At 45.5% G+C, this 22,651-nt stretch overlaps 1 protein-coding gene across 2 annotated transcripts in view; it reads left to right on the top strand.

Moving 5' to 3' along the window:
• Window positions 1-546: 546 nt before the first annotated feature.
• TMTC1 (transmembrane O-mannosyltransferase targeting cadherins 1) overlaps window positions 547-22,651 on the top strand; it is a 141,936-nt gene continuing 119,831 nt past the window's right edge. The window contains exons 1-5 of one of the 2 annotated variants that reach the window (XM_077178285.1): window positions 547-665; window positions 13,532-13,709; window positions 15,738-15,811; window positions 16,966-17,142; window positions 19,902-20,096. In XM_077178285.1, the coding sequence (XP_077034400.1) occupies window positions 562-665; window positions 13,532-13,709; window positions 15,738-15,811; window positions 16,966-17,142; window positions 19,902-20,096 (728 nt within the window). In that variant the 5' untranslated portion in view covers window positions 547-561. Of the gene's footprint in view, window positions 666-1,040; window positions 1,524-13,531; window positions 13,710-15,737; window positions 15,812-16,965; window positions 17,143-19,901; window positions 20,097-22,651 lie in introns of those variants that run through there. The other variant, XM_054632236.2, reaches the window with a different exon arrangement.

The following is a 22,651-nucleotide window of genomic DNA, read 5'->3' as shown; positions in this document are numbered from 1 at the left end:
GGCTTCCGCTCCCCTCTCTTTCCCACACGGGAGCAGGCACGCTCACACGGGAGCAGCTGGGAGCTGCACAGGCTGCTGCTGAGCCCTGCCCACTGCATCTTTGCTCAAGAACAAATTCAAAGTGCGTCCAGGTTGTTATTCACCTAATTGAATAGAAGCCTCTTTGCCAAGCAGTGTTATTGCTTTGTTTGGTTATAGGCAGAAGGTTTTCTTTAAAGGGTAAAAGCCCATTAATAGAGTCCTTGTTTTTCTGGTTTTTGAAAAATCTGTGACTATGTAGTTTTCATAAATGGGTGAATAGATGATCTGACCGTGGCCTTTCCTTAAGTTATTGGGGCTTATCACTAACACAGGAAAGGTCATCCGTGGGAGGGTATAGACACATTACAGCTCTCAAACGATTTTGGAATAAAGACAGGAAATAGACCAGAGTAGAGAAAACAAGTTCTGTGGCACGAAAATGCCTTTTCCTCCAGCAGGACACAGTGGGGGACTGTTTGGCACAGCCGACGCCGCAGCGTGGAGGATGTGGCCCAGCACTGATGCCGTGGAGCAGCGTGGATGCGGTGCAGCAGCAGCATCGGTAGCGGATCATCATGCACGCTGTGGGTGCTGTGGAGCATCGTGGGTGCCGTGGAGCCGGCTGGGATGCTGCCGCCGGCCAGGTGAGCACGGTCCCCAGGGGAGCTGCGGAGGGGGCTGCCTGCAGGGGGGTTCGGAGGAGGCGCTGGCCCCAGGCGGCAGGACAGCCCTGCACGCGTCTCCTGAGAGAGCAGGGACAGCGGCGACCCGAGCGCCGCAGCGGGACTGCGCTCCCCGCCGCGGGCCGTGCCGGGCGCGTCCCCTCCGCGCTGTGCGGCGGGGCCGGCGCGGGCAGAGCGCCCCGCGGGCAGCGGGCACCGCGGGCAGAGCGCCCCGCGGGCAGAGCGCACCGCGCCGACGGGCTGAGGAGGTGGCGGCCGTGTGACAGCGCGGCAAGGAGCATGCGTGCGGGAGGGGGCGCGGGGGGGGAGGAGGAGGAGGAGGAGGAAGAGGAGGAGAAGGGATGGCGCGGGGAGGCGGCCGCTGTTTATTTGCAGCCGGGCGGGCTGCGCCTCGGCAGAGCGCGAGTGGCCGGCGGCGGTCCCGCTGCCCGCCCCGCACCATGCGGGCGCCGCTGCCTCCCCGCGCCGCGGCGGCGGCGCAGCCGGGGCAGCCGGGGCCGAGCCCCGCGCCATGGTGACGGGCTCGGCGCGGGGCTCCCGCAGCCGGGACCGAGCCGCGCCAGCCCCCTGCCCGTCGGCGGGCGGGCGGCGCGGCGGGGCGGCGGCGGCGGCGGTGCTGGCGGGGCTGTGCGTCCTCTGCTACGGCAACTCCCTGCGGGGCGAGTTCGTGCACGACGACGTCTGGGCCATCGTGAACAACCCCGACGTGCGGGCGGCCGCCCCCGTGTCCGCCGCCTTCGCCAACGACTTCTGGGGCAAGCGCATGGCCGAGAACACCAGCCACAAGTCCTACCGGCCCCTCTGCGTCCTCACCTTCAAGTGAGTGTCGGCGGGGCGGGCGGGGGCTCCCCTCCGCACAGAGCCTCCCCGGCTCCGTGCCCGGGCGGACGGGGGCGGCCGGCCCCGGGAGGGGGTCAGGGGGAGCCCCCCGGTCCCGCGCCCTCGGCTTCGTGATTCAGCATTTCTGCCCGGGGCTCTGCGGGACGGGGGCGGGCGGGGGCTCCACGGTCCCGCAGCCCGGCCCGGGGCAAGTTTTCCGGAGAAGGGGAGCGATGAGGTGACGCTCCGGAGGAGTCCGCCGCTCTCCCGGCAAGTGTCTCTCTTTGCCCGCCGTTTGGGAGCAGGTGGTGCCTCTTCGCCGGGCTGCGGGAGGGATAAAAGGGAAAACGGAGCGTTTCAGAAATCGCTTTTTGCTGGGGAAGGTGCGCACATGAATTCCTCGTGAGTTCCTCCTGTGCTTTCCCCCCTCGAGTACCTTTTCTCCGCAATTGAGCGATCGTGCCAGAAACTTCCCGCGTTGTGTTTTGAAACAGACCCGTAGTTATCCCTGCCTTTGTTCTTAGCGCTAAGTGGAGGGGTCAGCCCCGCGGGTACCGCGCCGTTCCGCGCATCCCTCCTGGCAGCTGCCAGCCTCCCTTGTCAGCCGCGGAGTTGCAGCCTCCCTGCTTCAGATGTTCCTTCTCCGTGTACCGGGCGAAGTTGTTGAGGAGGAGTTTCGGTTTTACAGGAATAAAGGGAAGTTGAGAGGCAGTAAAGTGACAGCTACCTTCGCTAATCCTAGAAAGAAAACCTTCGCTGGCCTCTCTCCCCCAGGAGAAGAATTTGAGGCAAATCAGCTCAGTTACAACCCGTACAGTTTGTCATTCTTTCCATTAGCTTGTTCTCTATTTAATTTATTCTGATGGAACACTAACGATGATGAATATTTAGCACATTTTAGCATTTAGAAATGATGCATGTGTTTGCAGAGAGCTGTGCTGGAGAGCTGGTGGTGTGGCTGAGTGATGTCTAGTGCTGGGTGATCGGTAGATGCTCATTACAAACTACAGCAGGTGTTTGGAATAAAGGGTATGTGCATTGGCAGGTCTGCCAGGGGGATGTGTTACCGGTTCCTGGTTCACTCTGCTGATTGAGTAACTCATTAGCACACCGGATATATAAATAGAATTTCATGAATTTGTGGAAATTGAGTGTTTCTGTGAAGCGGGAGCAGTTTTGGGAAATGGAACGTCCCTTTGGCACTCCCGCAGAGCACTTGCTGCTCTGTGGTTGTAAAGGTAGACTTGGAGCCAAGAGCCATCAGTGTTGGCTGTCTGGGCACAGGCTGGCATGCTCCTCATAAAGGAAAGCTGAAGAGCACAGACCCTTGTAAGCTGGATTTTTTGGAACAAGTTTTGTACCTTCTCCTTGAAGGGCATCTCAGCCCATTTCTGTAAAGAGCAAGGTGGGAGTAGGTAGTTGCAGGCAGAGCTGGCTTTGTGCACACAGAGTGCCTTCTCTCTCCATCATGTGTCCAACCAAACTCTTGTAGTTTGGGGGTCTATGTAACTAATCCATTCCTCCAGCAACACACCTGGGGGTGATTGGAGGGAAGAGTGAACGTGTGTGTATCACCACTGACCTCGTTGCACACAATATTAGTGCTGGAGTGCTGGACTTGGCCTCCTAGATCAGGTTGCGGGATTGAGATTGTGATGCTAATGAGCAAAAGGAACTTAAACTTTAATAACGAAATGGAAACGAAATGTTCCAGTTCCCATTGTATGTACTTGAACTGGTTTTGCCTTTGCTGTTTAAAGGGGTGTGTGTCAAAAAAGGATGAAGTGCTGTCTCTGCCTAGTCCTTTCTGGAAGGGAAATGACACTAATTTTGTGAACAAGATTTAATCCTCTCTGCTTATAATAACCATACAGCCAAGACACTGGGTCAAAGGCAGAGTCATTTGTTCACCACTTGGCATTGCATTTGGAATAGGGAAGGAATCGTTTGTCTTCCCTGGCTGCAGAGGGAGATGATATCCACTGTGTTCCAATTATCCTTCCAGCCTTCCAGTTTCCACATTCTTCCCATTTCAGTTCTACCAGTAGGGTGTCAGAGGAAGATGTTGAGAACGGGGTGGAGTGAATCCTCAGTGAAACCCAGTGCTTCCAAAGAAGCCTGGGGCAGCTTTTGCCAAGCAGTGCTGAACCTGTGGCTGAGCCGCCGTGCTCTGCCTGCCTGAGGCATCCGCCCTTGCCTTGCCCAGCAGGAGGTTGCTGCTTGCTCTCTGTCTTCCTGCAGAAGGAAAAAAAGGATTTACCCTGATTCTCGTTAAAAGCTTAGCAGAAACTGATAGGTAACAGAATGGAAATGAACGTTGCTAATACTTTTGTTAGAATTTACTCCAGCCACTTAAGATACTCGAGAAAATTGTGTGATTCGTGCAGGAAGGAGGGAAGAGAGGACCAAAGTATTCTGGTATCTTTATTGTTTGTAGATTTGCTTGTTTTATTTTATTTATCTTGTTGTGGTGCTCATTTGGTCAAATCCAAGGCATTTCAATAGCGGCATGAAACTTTATATCAGCCTAGTGGCTCTGCTTCTCTTGCATGAAACTTTCATCTGTAAAGGCTTGTTTTGCATCTTGCTGCATTAAGATTAAAGCATCTGGGAGAGCTCCAAACTGCCTGTACAGAACAGATGTGAAGGGTGTGCTGAAATTTATATCTACAGATTCATCAATCTACTGAAACTTTGTCTCAGTCTCTTTTCTGCCTTTTGTGGCTGTGAAAGTAAGAGGCAGGACTCAAAATGCCCCGTGGACTTCTCATTAGGCTGAACATATCCTACATATAAGCTACATATTCCTGAAATGATCTCAATTAAAAAAATTTATCACCCATCTGTCAGAAAAATCTGAAGCAGACATTGCTGAAATTGTGTAACAGTAGTTCAGTGTCCCTGATGAATTGGAAATCATAAGTGACAGTCCTCATTCCCGTAGACTAATGCTCTGGAGCCAAACAGTGAAAAGAGCTCAAGTATTTGACATTATTCACACTGGATCTGACAGTATGAATGATCAGAGGAAAAAAAGAGTGGCCCACTGGAACCATTAAGCAAAACTTAAAATATTCACAGAATTGCTGCACTGTTTTGTGTGGGTTAACATCAGAAGGGGGAAAAAGCCTCCATATGGACTGTTGAATTAAATAATGTCTGTTTTGTGTCTTTGAACTTCTCTTGCCTTTTCTCTTGACTTCTATAAAATAAAGGAATGCTGAATGAGTTGGTTCAGAAGCATTCCTATTACACATGGTTAGCTGTTAGGTGACAGGTCTAGCAGAACTCCTCATCTGCACAGGAGCTGAGATGGTAGGCAGTGGTTTTGCTTAGTCCTTCAGAAAAACTTACTTCATGCTCTCTTCTCCAGCTGCTATCACTTTGACTTACTTACCTGCAGGTGTTTCTTCTCTAAGAAGTGATTCAATACACTTCTTTCTAAAGAAGGCAACTTCTTGGACTCAGAACATACTATCTTTTGGTGTCTTCCCTATAAAATGTTAAGATGAAAGGTAGAAAAAAAAAAGGCAAAAAAGAGAACTGCCAGTTCTGTAATTCAATCAGGATTTATATTTAAACTGGGTGCTTTCTGTCTTACACCTTGCCTCCACTAACAGAAGTTCACTGAATCATTTATTCCCTCAGTAGCACTTCAGTTACTCCTTGTTTCCAGTGGTTTTGCAGAAATGTTTCTCAGCTGCTGAAGCAGAAGGTGCAATCCTCAATGCTGTCTCCCTTCCTCTTTCTCTTTCTGTCTGCCAAATCCCCATTTAGATAGATTCTCCAACCCAGAAACACAGGTGATGAAGATTTGGTGTAGTCAGCAGCACAGTGAAGGTACACAGTGATAGAAAATGGTGAGAGTGAAGCCTTTCAAATCCTCTGTATGCCAAGATGTCAAGACATTTAATCAGATATGAGCCTCCTGGCTTGCAGGTGGCTGAGAAGTGAAGGCCCCATGTGCTCAGCCTTGGTGGTGGTGCCAAGGCAACTGCTGGTGAGGGATGTCTCAAGGAACAGCCCACCAGGGACAGAAGAAAAGGGTGGTGACACATCTAGGACACATGGCTGTGACAAAGACTTGGGAGGATGGCATGGCAGGGAAGCACAGCAGATACCTGGTCTTCCCCAAAGGAGGTGGGAGTGGTGTTCACTGGGAATGTGCCTGGCTCTCTGCGGAGGGTGTCAGAGTGTCCACTCCACTCCTTGGAGGAGAGGAGCTGGAGGGGGAGTAAGCTGCAAAAGGGAATTTGAAGAGACACAGTTTGTGCAGAGAGCCATCCTACTAGTACCCTAGCTGGGAAAAAAAAATGAGGAAAAGGATAAATTAAAAAGTCTGGGCTGTGCTCAGGTGCTGACTGCAGCATGGGTAACCTTCCAGGTCTGCCCACCAAGGCTGCTAGCCACTGATGGCTTGGGTGTGTACCTGCCTGGGAAGTAAACAGGGCCCTTCAGCAGCAGCTCAGTATTCTGGGTTGGCATTGAGAGCCTCATGTGAGGCTCCAGTGGCTTTGGATCAAAGCCTTAAGTGAATGTGAGCTGGGTTAGAGGTAAATACAGAGCCAAAGAGAGAACTGATTCTATAACTCACTGTCAGCCTTCTGATCTATCTGGTTGTTTACAGCTGATCCTTCTGTTTTTTCAGCTGTATCAGTGGCATAAGTTTCAAGGACAGGGAGCTTAAGAGAACCAAAACAACCTGGGGAAGGAAAAAAGACCTCACATTTTCTTTGTTATTGATTTAATGCTATATTATAGTTTGACAGTGCAGGGTAATATAGTGGAGCTATAATGTGTCAGGTTAAATACACAGTGCACAAGTATTTTCTTCACTCTGAACATCACAATGTTTAAGATTGTGTCAGTATTTCTCTTGTACAGCTTAGTCTACTATTTCTACTCATGCTGTGGCATTCACTCTCCACACTGCTGCTGTGATACCTGCCATGAAATTGATGTAGTGCTGGTGTAGCCACACTGGAAGAGGTGGGCTTGGTGAAGAAAAGCAGATTCTTTTGTAAAACTGCTTGTGTTATAACTGGAATATACAGATACATCTCTAAGCACATAAGGATTTCTTTTGACCCAGAGCAGAATGCCTTACAGTGATTTTAGGTGTCTTCCAAAGCTTGGTGCCTCAAAGCTTGGGTTTTTCCCCCAGTTTCAGGTGCACAAGAAGTCTCCCTCACAAATGTAATTTTTGTAGCAGGTGTCTCATGTTTGTGGGTGTAAGTTTGGGCTGTGTTTCTCGGGGTTGCTTGCACTCCCTGGAAGGAGGACAGGCTCCTGTGGAGGGTGGGGGGAGGCTCCCTGCCCAGGGATGGGGATGCAGACCTGGCTGGGGTCCATGCTGTCATGCTGCTTGCAGAGGTGAGGATTTGCTCAGTAGGAGAGGTGTGTACAAAGCATGAAGGAGTCTGCCTTCACATTTTGTCAGCCCTGAATAAAATTTGCCTGTCTCTTGAATTTAAAGCCTTTTATGAGAGAAAGAGTTCTGTAATGCCCCTGAACAACTTGGCTGAGGTGGATGCAGTCACGCTTATCTTTGCTGCTTGCTTCAGTGGTGTCTTGTCTCTATTTAACACCTACCAATTCCTGGAGATTTTCTCTCATTGGGCATTCTGTTCCTCTTGCACCAGTGTCACCATTAATTTTCTTTGCCCATCTTTTAGCTAAAAGTCTCAGCTTTCGACCAGCCTTCTTGCCCACAGGAGCATCCTTGTCAATACTCTTTAGAGTCCCTGAAAATAAAGTACTCTGCCTGCTGCTGGTTACCTAAAGGCATTTCTCTGCATTTCCTCTCTCTCTTTCTGACTGCTTTCCTGAGCTTTCTCTTTATTGTCTCACAGTCTTAAAGAAAGAAAGGGAAAAGAAAAAAGGGTGTTCTCTTTTTGCTCACTATACCTTTTTTTTTACCTTTTTTCTTTGCAAGTTAGAATGGCATTTCCTTCATGGTCTTCAACTTATTTCAAACTGACTTCATATTTGGTGAAGAACTGTTACATCCAGTTTGAAATACTGTCTTTAGGACTAATAACTTTATACTAGATTTTGGTTTCTATTGCTTTCTCTTCTTGATGATTGACTGTCTTAGCTTGGTTTTGATCACATCTCATCCCTTTTTCTCTCCACGCTTTGATGGATGGCTGCTGAAGAGGTTCATGAGTTTCCTCAGTTCTTGCTGAGGTGCTACTTATGAATATTTTTTAAGACAAACTGCATTTTGTTCACTCTCTAGATAAAATGACACCTGATTTGTAATTTTGTTGCTTGCCATCATCTGGATTTTTTTCTTCTCTTAGTTTACCAAGGCCCATCATAAGAATGATTTGCTTTCTTCTGGGTTTCTTTTCTTCTACTCAGTTTACCAAGGCCCCTTGTGGGTGCAAACCTAAAGCTGTGTGAGTGGTGCCCTTGTTATTTGCAACACAGGAATGATCATCAAACCACACTTGCTGAGGTTTTACCAGAAAATTCTGCCCTGGCGCATTTGCCACCTTCAAGGTGCTGCTTCTTCCCAGTCTAATTGTGATTTCTTTTTTCTTTCCCTACCCCTGCTGGAAAGCAATAAGCTGCTCTGAATGCCTGCACTTAACTCTGCTCTGTAAGGGATGACTCCTGTGCTCTGAGGCAGTGGCTGGAGGTGGGAATTGATGCAGCCTCTGCCTTGTCACCCATTGCCATCCCAGCAAACCAAGGACCAAGCCTTTTAAGCCTTGTTGTCCATTTAATTCTCAGGCATTGTACTGTACTGTGGGAAGATTATCAGCACAAATCAGCACCAAGTGCTCTTGCTCTTTGTGGTGGACACTGGCCATTGCAGGAGCACCAGTGCAAAGGGGCTTATTTCCTGTTTGCTGCTACAGGTTTTTCATTAATCTTTGAGCTGTTTCCACATAGAGCCTTAACCATTATTGCCACTGATGCAGCTGCACCTCTTTTGGAGTGCAAATGCTCATTTTCCTGGCACGAAGTCCATGCATCTGTGGAGTTCATAAGGAGATTCCACCCTGAACTGAAAGTGGGTATTACTTTGCATAAACTTTGCCATATTTAACACACAATTTGAACAGGAAAAGATCATCACAGGAAACTTAATCCATCCTTATGTATTAAATTAATTGATATAAATCTGCATGTGAGCCTTCCTTATAAAAACCGTGGGGGTTTTATGAGGTATGGGATGCTGTGAGACTTTCCATTAGGTGTTACTTGCTATAACAAATTACCATTATTATCCTGTGCATTTCTGTTTCATAACATGTTGTGTTTCATTGTTAGTCTTCTGAAAATAATAAAACAGATTAAACTAAACAAGAGCTGCCCAGGGATAATAACAAAGTCTATAAAAAGAGAAACTCTCCAATTATGGTATACAATATTATTAAATCATAAGAGACCTTAAGAAAGGTTGAATGAATCTTCATGTGTACAAGTGGATGAAAAGCACTATATAAGAGCTGGGGATGGGGGGGGGTAGTGCTGGTGATTATATACTGTAAATAACTGGGTATATATGGAATTTGTCTGCGAGCCTGTGCTCTTGCATCATGGACCCCTCTGATTCTGAGTCTGTGAGGATGAAGCCACAGAGTCCCACTGCATTTCCAGGCCCTCTCCGTGGGGAATTGCTTACCCAGAATTGATGTGTCCCTGGCAACTTCTCTGCAGGACATCTGATGGGACTGATGGAGGTTATAAGAATGATCTGCTTTCTTCTGGAGAGCTGTTGTACAGCCTCTATTCAGAGAACCTTCAACAGAAGGCTGCTGCCTGTGGAGGTCTCTGTTTCTGAGAGTGAAGTGTGCAATTCCTTTTCTGAGAGTGGATGGTGGAGGAATAGTAGAAAAACTGCTACATGTGGCAAAACTGTGCTATTCCACTGTTCCTGGAGAACATCCATCAGCCTTAACAAAACCAAGGGATTTCTTATTTTGGTGTACCTCCTGCATGGCTGTGTATTTTGGGCAGTGCTCTGCCTTGGGTGTGACATGCTGAGCTACACTTGCTGCAACACTTGGGCACAAAAACAGTGCTGGGTCTTGGCTTGAATACATGTTTCAGTGCAGCCTGTCTGCCCTGCTGGGACATGTGATCAATGCTGAGATTTCTGTACTCACTTTTTTGTTTTGGTGGTGGCAGGGATGATGCTGGTCAGATCTGTTAGAAGATACGTGTCAATGTCCCCTAGTATTGAGACACTGCACTTTGGTGTAGCATTGGTGCTCTTCTCCTCCTTTCCCTGGGTCTTCTGAGGGACTTTGCATTTGAACTGCCCTTTGCCATTTTGCAGGAGGTTTGGCCGAATCTTTGCTTCCAGCAACTCTTCCAGCAGAGGTGCCAAAGCAGTAAAAGCTCTTCTCCAAGTGTTTAGTGGGTGGCTCCTCTGAGGAACAACCTCCATGTCTGAGATGGTTGTATCTCCTCTTTTGAGGGTCTCTATTCCTGGCAGTGTTATCACTTGCTGTGTTCAGCCCCAGATCTTTAGGATGCTGTTTGCAAACATGTCTCTGTTTTGAGGAGCAGCCTGTTCATACAGCCCAGAGCACCTCCTCTCCTCACTGTGTGCTCTAACAAGGCCACAAGATGTGGAAGTAACAATTAATGGAAAGCCTCACAGCATCCCATACCTCATAAAACCCCCAGAGTTTTTATAAGGAAGGCTCACATGCAGATTTATATCAATTAATTTAATACATAAGGATGGATTAAGTTTCCTGTGATGATCTTTTCCTGTTCAAATTGTGTGTTAAATATGGCAAAGTTTATGCAAAGTAATACCCACTTTCAGTGCAGGGTGGAATCTTTGTATAAGATGTGTCTTACAAGTTGTGCTGCAGCTCAGCAGAGGTTATGATCTTCATACAGAAATGGCTACATGATATGATTTTCCCCATTTGTGAGGCAGTATAAGTATGGAAAATGCATGAGTATGGAAATGCATGGACAGCACCACCTCCTTCCAGTGTAGTACTGTTTTTGCTTGCTAGAACTTCTGTTTATGAACATTATGTTGGAGAAAGACCACTCCTTCCTTAATTTTGAGATTCATATCTCTGTTTTACTTCCTTTGTTTGCTGAACAGTCTGCTGTGTATAATTGCTGCACGCTGCTGCCAGTAAACAAGACTGGCTCTCTCTGTTAGGGTATTAAAGATTAAGAGGAGAGAAGTAATTTTTTATTTACCCATCCCCTTCTTGGCTCCCTTGCCCAGAAGTTCCTCCACAGCTCCCCTGCAGTGGAGCAAATTTGGCATTCCATAGCAGGCTGCCTTTTTTCCCCCATGGCTGTGTGAGCTGGGCAGCTTTGCAGAGTTCTTGTGACTTGGATTAGAGCTGTTTGAAGACCCAGATTTTTGACATGCAATAAATTTAACCACTGCTAACATTTCAACATCGTTCTGCTGGGATTGTTTCAGGACTAAAGAATGTTTCCTTCGTTGCCATGTGGCCTAATTTCTTATGACAAAGAGCTTTAGCAGCAAAGAGCACTGGTGTGAATATAGCACCTGCACACCCTCATGTTTAGTGTTCATGGACCACCAAAGATGGTATTTAAAACACACTTGCAGGCTGATTTTGCTGTTTAGGGGAAGAGTTACCTGAACAGCATGGTATTATGTTTGTGTTTTGTTCTGTTGCTTTTTATATATTTACAGAACACACAGGGGAGCAGCCAGGCTGTGAGGCCGATGCTTTTACAGAGCTGTTCTCAATAATTTACATCAGGTAACTCACAGCTTACAAGCCTCATTGCCTTGGTGTTCACCCTAAGAAGGGGTGTGAAGGACTCACCCCACCTTTGGCATAGGGGTAGGAGGATCCCTTACCTGTAAAGTTCTGCCTCTCCTGCCAGCAGACCTGTTTTGCTGGATGGGAAAGTGATCAGATATGATCCGTGGAGACTGATGATAGAATTTTCAAGAGTATTGCCACATGTCATGAGTTTAGAGTTTGGTTCTCACAACTTGGCCTACTAAATGAGAATTTCTCCCCTTTTGGTGCACAAGTTCATATCACCTGATATCCTGAGCACTTGTCCTCACCTGCCTGCATCTGCTTTCTCTAGAAATCAGGTTCCCAGATCACACTTTGGCATTTGAGGGGGACCAGTGGACTCTGCTTCAGCTGATACACAGCTAGAAATGATTTATTTGTATAAAGGATGTCTCCTGCAGAGAGGGTCCCTGTCATTGTGCACATCTGCAGGTGCCTTGGAGTGAACTGTGGCTCCTTTAGGGGCAGGGTGGCCCTGTGCTGCCCCTTGTTCCCTTGTGCTGGAAACAAGATTCTGGCCTGGGGGTTCCTGCTGCTGCAGTGTATTTGCAGCTGAAGCTCTGGCTGGGTGTGTGTTACTGCCATTTGTTGTGGTTTGTCATTCAGTGCTGGTAGAAATGAGGGAAAGTGATGGATGTTGCTGCCCTGGAGTGGCTTGCAGGAGAAATGGGATAAAAAAAGAAAAACCTCCAAACTCTTTGTGTATTCTTGAATCACACAGACTGATGTCTTGTCAAAATGTAACTACATCAACCCATACTTCAAAGGGAAAGGTCAAGTCATGCCAAAATCTCACTTTTTCACAAACTCTCTGGGTTTCATCTGTTGCCTCCACAAACGCTCCAGTAGGAGCACAGCAGGAATGCACAAGTAAGACTCTTGGTCTGGTAAATTTGGATTGACCTGGAAAATCGAACCCAGGACAGCTAGCACTTCCTTGCTTATGAATAAGAAATGTAGAGTTATTTATAAAAAAAAAAAAAAAAAAAGTTGTCTAGCTCTCACAGGCCTCTTCACACCTCCTCTGTCTCACAGAAACACCTAAGGTGTTTTTTATAGTAGCAACAGCTCACTGGCCTTGCTGTCACATCATGCTTGTCACGGGAGACCTGAAGTCTTTTAGTAACAACAGGAAGGATTATTGACCCTATAGCATATTTATAACTGCATGTAAAATATTTAGATTGAGTTCTTCTTTTCACTGCTTATCTTGTCTTTTGTTTAGAAAAAGAAAAAAATCCTTCAACATTAGTTAGACATTTTTCCAGGTTCCTTGTTCATATATGAAGTCTTCCCTAGATAGGCACCATGTGTATGTGTATATATTTGTGTAGATACATATACATATATATATATATATATATATATATATATTTGTCCAAATGTACAGATGTTGTTAATATTTAAGAGAATTATCTTCAACTGTGTGTAAGGCAAGGCTTGTCAGCAGCTGTTAAGCAAGCTGGCTGTAAAAAAACAGTAACCAGAAGAATGTATTAATACATGCTGTCAAACAAATGTCATAACAGCTTGTTACATTTTATTTTTTTTTTTTATGATCGACAGAAATAATGAACCCTAATTGTCTCACTGAGTCTAGGGTGATGTTAGCTAACTTATCTTTGCCATCAATGTCCTTATAGAAATGAAGTGAACTATTAGACAAGCTTCTTTATGCCAGTAAAGCATTTAAATAAAGGCTTAACCTTCAGTGTGTGACACTATTTTGAAAGTTAAATGGGAGTAAATGCCCGTGTAAAAGCAGATGCTCCAGCACCTTACCAAGTCCTTGTCTTGGCTGCTCCTGGGCAAAAGAATCTCTTCCAGAGCAGAAAATAACTACCCATGTTGTAAAGCTGCCACGTGGCCAACAGAACCACAGAAGATGCCAACAGGGAGATGGGACAAGTGCCATGATGTTGGCTAGGGTGATTTGCTGCTGAGGAAGCACAGGCGTGGTCTCACTGCAGTAAACTCTGCTGGGAGGGCACAGCACTCTCCCACCTCTGTCAAAAAGGCTGCCAAACACAACCACACAATATAAAAACTGGGGAAATGGCTCCTCTTTAATCAAATAAACCAAAGTTTAGAGCGGTTTGCAGTGATTAATAGCACTAACATTAGATGACTGCAAATGGGGCAAAAGGCATAATTTAGAGTATTTGAAAGCTGCCTTGCTATTAGAAGGTCTCTCAAATCTAGCAATGGTTTTGTTTTGTTTCCCTCCAGGTTAAACATATTGCTGGCTGGCATGAACCCCGTGTATTTCCACGCAGTGAATGTAATTTTACACTGTCTGGTGACTCTTGTGCTGATGTACACTTGTGACAAAGCTGTGTTCAAGGACTGTCGCCTTGCTTTTGTCACGGCGCTCTTCTTTGCTGTGCACCCCATTCACACCGAGGCTGTAAGTATGTGCCACCAAGCCTAAAAATAAATTAATTCTTCAAGATTCTAGTTTGGTTTTTTTTTAAGGAAATCTCTGAGTCATACAGAATGTTGTACTTGTGATTTTTTTTTTTGCTGTGGGGGAGCAAAGGTGGGAATGTACTCTATTTAAAATAATTTGTAGGAGTCATTAAGGAAGAAACACATTCATACTTGCAGTCTTTGTGCTCTGGAACTGAATTCTAAATGGTGGTCCTAATCAGCCCTGCTGGGAATAAATGGACAGTCAGGAGTTTTCTGAAACCAAAGACCTCAGTGAGGCTGTGCTCTCCTGCTGGGATATTGTTGCATGCCTTCAGTCATCTCCTATAGCCATCAGTTTAGGGAGGAAAAGTGAAGGCAGCATTACTGTGTGTTCTGGAGGAGCTCTCTCAGACAGAGGTGGTGTGACTCACAGATTAATTAATATTTATTCCAATGAAAAGCTAGGAGAATCCTTTTCAGAAAAAGAGTTGTTCACGAACACCAGCATAAGTGACAGAACAGCAGCTCATATTGGAAATCTTTCTGTTTGTTATAAGGAAACATTTAAAAGACATAATCATTCCAAAACTGCAGTCTGTTAGTGCTAGGAGACACTTGTATAGCTAAAAGGAGTCTTGCTGTCTTGGAGAAGACAAGGTAATGTCCAGCTTCCCACACTGTAAAAAAGAAATGCTCTCATTAGCTGAGATACCACTGACATCACACTGCTCTCATTCCAAGCCTTTGTAAATGGGGGAGGGAAACAGCTCCTGTGGCTGAGAACTTTTGAGGAGAGATTACCTTAATAACAAAAAGCCACAAGCTTTGGAGTTACTCCCTGTGCTGTGTTGTGTGAACTAATCAGCTAGGCTCCTTTTGATAATACAGCTTTATATTTTAAGGGAGGTTTTAGATGAGGCCCTCTTGGAATTTATTTTTGTCTGGGTCAGAACTTTAATAGGTTAAAATAAATGCCAGAGCTCTGAATATAACTTAATTATGTAATCTCAAAAGGGGCGAGATTTCAAAGGGCCTTTTATTTGCTTTATGGGTGATTTTTAGATCCTTATGAAGTAGGATATTCAAGTAACTGTAACAAAAGTGTTTATCTATTCTTCTTTAGTATTCCCTTTTATAAAAAGATTTTGTTCATTAATCTGTAGGAAGAAACTCTTGCAAACTCAGATTGTTCAGGAGGAATAAATTCTATAAATTCTGTCCTATCCCTTTTTGGTAATTAAGTTCATTCCAATGTTACTTATATAGTAAGTAATTTTCTTTAACAAATTTCAGTACTGGGAGTTGGATGCATTTCTCATCTAAGCCTTATTATACAAAATTAAAACAAATCCTTAAAATTGGCATTTTCTTTATAGCTTAATTAATATTTTATTAAGTAAGGAATGACTTTACTGTTGGCTTACTCATTTGTTTTGCCAAGCTAGAAATGCAGCAGACAAAACTGAGCATACCCTACACTGTGGGGGTGTTCACAGGGGTCCCAGGAAGAGGGAAGAGATGAGGATCTGACTCCATGTTTCAGAAGGCTGATTTATTATTTTATGATATATATATATTATATTAAAACTATACTAAAAGAATAGGAGAAAGGATTTCATAGAAGGCTAGCAAGGAATAGAAAAGGAATGATAATAAAATCTTGTGACTGACCAGACAGTCCGAGCCAGCTGGACTGTGATTGGCCATTAATTAGAAACAACCACATGAGACCAATCACAGATCCACCTGTTGCATTCCACAGCAGCAGATAATAATTGTTTACATTTTGTTCCTGGGGCCTCTCAGCTTCTCAGGAGGAAAAAATCCTAAGGAAAGGATTTTTCATAAAACGTGTCTGTGACACTACACTGTCCAAATAACATTTTGGTATGCTGAGGGAGGATAACACTGAGAGATCAAAAACTCAAAATAGTAGCTTTGAGCATGGATTATTGAGGCAGTCAGTGAGTGTTTGTACATTTTTAGATGTGTTTTTACACCTGTGTGTTTCCTTTCTTTTCAGGTAACAGGTATAGTAGGCAGAGCAGACGTCCTCGCCTGTCTACTCTTTCTGTTGGCTTTTCTCTCCTATAATAGGTACGTGGTAACATCATGAGATTCTTTGTTCTGAGGAGAGCACCAGAGGCAGCTGTCAGTGTTTCATGGCTGTTGGCAGAGGTGCTTCCCACAGCTCTGCTGTGTGGAATTGTCCTGGCCCCTGCTTGCAGCCATGGTGATGCTTATGAGAACAAAAAACCACTAAACCAGGAGTCAACATTGACAATCCCTCTTCCACTGACATTGCTGCTGACCATGCAACAGAGGAGGGCTTGTAAAAATGGTAAAAAAATGTTTTCAATGGAAGGCAAATTGTCTGTGTGTAGAGTGAAGAGCAGGCAGACACATGCCTGCCTTTCAAATGCGTGCTCTGACTGTGGGACTCTGGAACACCTGGTCTGAGAGAGTTAAGGAGTGTGTCTAGACCATTAGTCATCCTTTTCAGGTGAAAACTTGGCACTGCTTGCTGCTCTGTGTTCTAAAACTGGAACTGAACAAGTATAGATACAGAAATAGCTGCCTTGGATGGGCTTTCTGCACCTTTTGCATTATTTACAGTTTGAAATAACATTGTTTGCATTCAGAAATAGCACCATGTCATCACAGCCACAGGGAGAAACTGCTGATATCCCTGTGGGGCTGTCTGCTGCAAACCCACTGTGCTGTTTTCTTGAGAAGGTGTGAAGCACAGTGACCCCAGAGGAATCTGCCTGTTTGATTTCAGTTCTTTCCTGCCTTCTCCCATGTGATAGGGGCTTGCTGCCCAGTCTGTTAGTGATTAGGACACATCTCTGACTCAGGGGACTGTGGGTGGGATGGAGGAATTTTTGCTTGCCTAGTGCTTTTTGTCCCGGAAGGAGAATTAAGCATGTGTGTTCCACATGACAGAAAGCAGGTGTTTTCCTGCCTTTTCTGTACTTTGCCTTCCCCTGACTGTTTCAAGTCTACTTTATTTTTCTGCTTGTCTTTGTTTCACCTCTTGTGCACCAAGAATTGCAGCAGCTCCCCATATTTTCATCTGCCTTTCCTGTCCTGTGGCTAAGCCTTTTCTCATTTTAGATCGTTCATGTCTTGACATGTTTGTGCCAGCCATCTTAAGGCATTAAGGAAAAGTGTCTCAGTATTTGTGTGACTGTAATACACATGAAAATAGCAGAGAAGTTAAGATATTTCATGTCAATTCTGTTTTTCAGGAGTGTGGATCAGCTTTATGTTGGGGAACATTTCCCTCCCACTGCCTCCCCATTCTTTTTGCTGCTTAGTTTATTCCTTGGGACGTGTGCAATGCTGGTGAAAGAAACTGGAGTCACTGTGTTTGGTGTGTGCTTGGTTTATGACTTCTTTTCCCTCTCCTACAATGGACTCAAATTGTAAGTAACTTCTTAGGCTTATGGTGCTTTTCAGGTCTTTTCACCTAGATGGTAGTCTAAAATATGTATTATTATGGTATACAGCACTGGGGGGAGATGGACTTGCCCTGTTAAATTAGATGGATATTTGACAAATTTGAAGGGACCCACAATTGCTTTCTGTGTTTTGTGTTGGTGGTTTTTTTTTATTTTTTAATTTTTTTTTATTTTAAATTTTTTGTTACTCTTTTGCTGTCTGATTACTTTTGTTGGGTAAATTGACCAGATGTGAAGAACTGATCCCTGAAATGCTGAATTCACCCTGGCAAGGCTAACATTTATTTTTAGTGTGGGAGTTCTGACTGAAGCATCAACATCCTAAAATTTCTCTGGTTTAACTCCTTCCAGTCACAATGTCTGCTTGATTATTCCATCACAATGCCATGGGTTTAGAAATGTTACATGATGTTTAGTGGTAAAATCAGGTTTGATATTTTTTCTGTCCTTTCAGGATGGAAAAAGAGGGAAAATACCCATCCATTTCTGGTTGGAATAATTAGCAGCTCTCAGAAGTCACTGGAGAAAAATAAAATACTTTGAAGTTTGTACCCCTCACCCACTTAGTGTCACAAATAGCTATGCTGTTTTCCATCTCCATTCAGAGTCAGAAGTCCTGGTTTATTAGAAAATTTTTATAATAACCATTACATATGTGTTTTATCTGTTTTTTTCTCAAAACATCCTTGGTGCAGATCTATGAGTGAATGTAAGAGCTCAGTGCTCCTGAGAATGGGAGTTCTTGCTCCTCATATCATTGCTTGTGTTTCCACTGGTGCTGCCCACCAGCCCTGGAACCTGTCACACCCTACATGAGCTTGTGTCTATCTGGGTTATAAAAAGGACACTGAATTTGTGTTTCTGCAGTAAATTAAATGAACAGAGCTGGCACAAGGTGAGATCAGCAGCTGCAGGGAGGAGAAGGGGGACTCTCAGGAGCATCCTGGCTCCCCTCCCTTTGTGGCCCTTTCTCCAGGCCCTCATGGGGACAGAGCACCTTTCAGACCTGCCCTCTGGCAGCGCTAGAAATCAGCAGGCAGGGGATTCCTCCTCTTTTCACTGGATAAGTAGTTCCTAATGGTGGGACTGGTGGGCAAGGAGCCAGGGAGATTTCTGGGGGCTGACAGCCAGCTTGCTTGTTAACACTTGTATTTACACCCTGACAGGCTGTTTCGGGAGCTGCCTGGCTAAAGGGAACACAGCTGTTAATTAACTGCAGGGAAATCTGTGCCTTCCTCCTCCCTCTTTTCCTCAGTCTGCCCCTTCCATAGGCCCACATTGCAGGGGGTCTCTTCAAGCTATTTTTTTGTTTAAGTGGTGTCCACTTGCCCAGATGTGGCACTATTTGTCTTGTAGGAATGAAGCTCTTTTGTCCAGATGTGCTGTGTTGTGTTATCTCCTCTGGTTGCATGTATTGTGCATTTATCTCTTTGTGATGCTCAAGATTTTATGACTGCATTTGACTTTAAGGGGCAGCAGAAAACAAACAGCCTTCTATGTGCTGCTGAAAACTGACCTGCTCCTTCTTCCAACCCCTCCAGATTTGTTTTCTGTTTAAAAGTGGTGGAACATCATTTGTTTTCTGGAGCAAAAAATTAGGAGTGACACCACAGTGCTTTCCATCTTAACAGAGGTCCAAAGAACAGCTTGATACAGGAGTGCTCATCTTCTCTTGCTGTCAAATCTCTAGCTCTAGTTAGGAACTAATAAATACTGTCCTCTCAGCACACAAAGGCTTTTTTTATGAATTGAAGTAATGTTGTCTGTTGTAGTTTTGTTAAAAATGGGTTAGAAACTGTTGTAAAATGTGATGGTGTTGACAGGCGTCCCAGGACGAGAGAAGAGATGAGGATCTGACTTCGTGTTTCTGAAGGCTGATTTATTATTCTATCATACATATTATATTAAAACTATACTAAAGGAATAGAAGAAAGGATTTCATCAGAAGGCTTGAAAGGAAAGGAGTGGAATGGAATGATAATAAAATCTTGTGACTGACCAGAGAGTCCGAGCCAGCTGGACTGTGATTGGCCATTAATTAGAAACAACCACATGAGACCAGTCACAGATCCACCTGTTGCATTCCACAGCAGCAGATAACCATTGTTTACATTTTGTTCCTGAGGCCTCTCAGCTTCTCAGGAGAAAAAATCCGAAGGAAAGGATTTTTCATAAAATGTGTCTGTGACAGTAAAATAGTTGATAATTGTTAAACATGTACTGTTAGTTTGGTTGTTATATTGTAAAAGGGGTTTAAAGGATAGTTACAAGAAATATGGTACAAAATGTACCATAACACACCTCAGTAAAGTGCAGCACTCCCCGAGCCAGCCTGGACAGAGCTGTAATGGGCCAATCCAGTGCCTTAAACCTTCGTGCAAATGAAGGATCCAAAAAGAAACCAATCCAAAGGGACAAAAATCAGGATAAAAAGGGGCTTCTGGCCCACTGAATGTGCGCTGCTCCATCGGGGCCGGCGCTGCAGCATCCTCAGCAGGAGCGCTCCTGCTCAGCCCGGGCCCCTTGCTTTAGGCCTTTCTTTCTCTTACAATAAACACTGAAATCACTTTAGTACCGGGAGCCTGCTCTCGTTTTTAACACTTTGATACCGCGTTGTGCCGATTTCACAGCGTTCAACCTTTGGATGAGTGAAAGTGCCAAGAGTACAAGTCCTCACATCCTTTTCTTTCCCTCCTTTCCCTCCTTTTTCTGCCTTTTCTCAGGAGGAACGGGGGCATTCCCCAGAGGCCCGTGCCCGCTCCATGGGGCTCGCCGCCGTCCGGCCGGGAGAACGGGAAGCAGCAGCAGCAGCAGCAGCGCTGTGCCCAGCGCGGCGCCTGGAGCTCCTGCCACCCGCCCGTGCCCCGGGAGCAGCCCAGCCTGCCCGTGCCCAGCAGGGCCATCTGGGCCATCCGCAGGTACTGCTGCACACTCCTGCTCTGTTCGCCTTGTGTTAGCCCTTTTTATCCTGAAATTGCTGTGGTTGTTCTTGTGTTACCAGAGGGGGAAGGCGGGAGGAGGTGGAAGGAGGGTTAAAGGAGAAAGGAGGAGAATATCTATTGGAAATCAGGGCAACCCCAGTGATGGGGAGAGAATGATGCATCTGACTCTATGGGTATCAGAAGGTGTAGCAGGCACAGGGCCTTCAAGGCCTCTCTGGTGGTCAGCAGACTAAGATAGGAGATGCTGAGTCATGATGACTAGACCTAAGAAGCCTCCAGACCCGTGCTTATCTCTCTGTAAGGCTACAGGTCACTTTCCTTTGACCCTTACTATTGGACAATTCCTAAAACCCCTGTACCCTATATAAAGAGCTGCTTTTGCCTGGTTTGGCAGAAGAGCTCTCCCTGCGAACCTTCACAGAAGACCTCAGTAAAGTCACCCTTGTGGAACCTCACGCAGCCTTCTCCTCTCTCTCCCTGTGTCTGCCAAAGGCACTTAGCAAGCAAAGAGCTGAAATCACAAAATGAGCTGATAATCACAAAAGATCTGGTATCACCTAAACTTGCTAAGATAGCCTGTGGCTGGGAGCTCCTTGGGAACTGTGGCTGTGCTGAACAGGACTGCGCTATCCGGACCTGTAGCAGCCCACAGGGATACCCTGAAACCTGGCCAAGGCTGCATTAAGAAGGTTTATTAATTACTTTATTATGCTATATTACTATACTATATTACCCTATATTATATGACATCTAAAACTGAATCTGCCCAAGCACTCAACTGCGCAGAATCTCGTGACTGACTGCTGACTGACAGTCTGCACTCACGCTTGGCCCTTGTGAGAAACAACTGCTCACTTTGAAAATTTAAAAAGGTTTATTAAACCTTGACAAAAATACAACAAAGGACTACACAGGGAAAAAGTTGCACTGCTGAGAACTGCCCCTCATGCACACCACATGGCCAGTTCCTCTTCAAGATGGATGCTCAGTCTTTTACACCCCTGGGGTGGCATCAGCCAGCCCTGGCCCCTCCGAAAGTCTGTCAGTCAGCTCCTCTTTGCCATTGATCAGTGGAGATGCTTGCTTGTAACTGGATTGGAGGTCAGGTGTTGCCATGCTGCCCCCCTAAGCACCCCCAAGCTTTTCCATTCCCCACTGCCCCATGCCAGGGACACCTGTGCAGCCTCTTTGTACCTGTCCCAGACAGCCCAGGCTGTCTGATGGCAACAGTACAGGGGGGAAAGGGAACTGTGGGGAGAACAGAGGACATCTAAACTGCAATAACATAACTGTACATCACTAAAGCTTTTCTTAATATTCACACAATAGTGATCTTTTAATTGTGAGAGCCAATCATCTGATCATCCATCTATAACACCCTGATAGGCCAAGGAAGCAAAACACCATCACTTTGGGTAAACAGTCTCCATATTGCATTGTTCTTTGGCACAACACAGGAGCAGCAAATGGGATAAGAATTGTTTTGATCATTCTTTTCTCTGCTTCTCTCACTGCTTCTCTCACGTTCAGAGAATGTGAATCCCACAAATATCTGAGGACACGTTAGTATTTTTGTTCTCTTTGATCCTTGTATTTGTCTCTGTTTTCCCTGATGGATAGTATCATAGAATTGTTCAGGTTGGAAAAGATGTCTAAGATTATCGAGTCCAACCATTACCTCAGCACTGCCAAGCCTGCTGCTAAACCATGTCCCTAATGCCACATCTGCACATCTTTTAAATAACTTCAGCAATGGTGACTCCACTGCTTCCCTGGCCAGTCTGTTGTTGACAACCCTTTCAGTGAAGAAAATGTTCCTAATATCTAATTTTAAACTTCCCTGGCATGTCTTGAGGCCATTTTCTCTTGTTGTGTTGCTTGCTACTAGGGAGAGACTGATGCCCACAACAGGGGGCAGGAGGTTAATATAAAAAATACCTTCTGTCTTGTTCCATCATCTTGTTCCTTGTTTCTTTCACTCCTGATTTTTTGTACTGCTTTCTCCCCTCCTTTGCTTTGTACTTTTTTCCAGACACCCTCCCTCTGCCCCCGCTTTTGGGAACATCCCTTTCTTGCACAAAGGGAAAGCCTCTCGCCTCCCAGCCTCTTCAGGAGAGGCTGCAGAAGCTGAGTTGGAGAGCCTGTGCACGTGGGATGGCTCCAGAGTGAGCTCCTCCACGCTGCCAATTGGCATTTGCTTTTTGGCAGCTGCCTCTTCAAGTGTTGTGAAGGATTTCTGCACATGGCAAACCAAGCCCTGCGTGTACATAGCTGCTTTCTGTTTGAAAAGGGGCTCGCGTGGTGGTGTGAGCTGCTCAGCTGCTCTCTTCTCAAGTGACTGACTGTGTACAGCACACTTGCAATGGCTTGCTGTGTGAGAGTTGGCTGTGGGATGCCCAAAGTGGAGCTGGCTTGGTCCCAGTGGCTGAGAGGGAAGTGTGCCTGTCAGAGTTGTGCTGTTGACATATGATATGAAACAGGAAGAACTCAATACAATTTCTCTATTAAAATATGTTCTGTATTAAAAAAAA

Source organism: Agelaius phoeniceus, chromosome 5 (genome assembly GCF_051311805.1).
Source record: "Agelaius phoeniceus isolate bAgePho1 chromosome 5, bAgePho1.hap1, whole genome shotgun sequence".
Taxonomy (NCBI): Eukaryota; Metazoa; Chordata; class Aves; order Passeriformes; family Icteridae; genus Agelaius; species Agelaius phoeniceus.
This window is presented reverse-complemented; position numbering and strand designations above follow the sequence as displayed.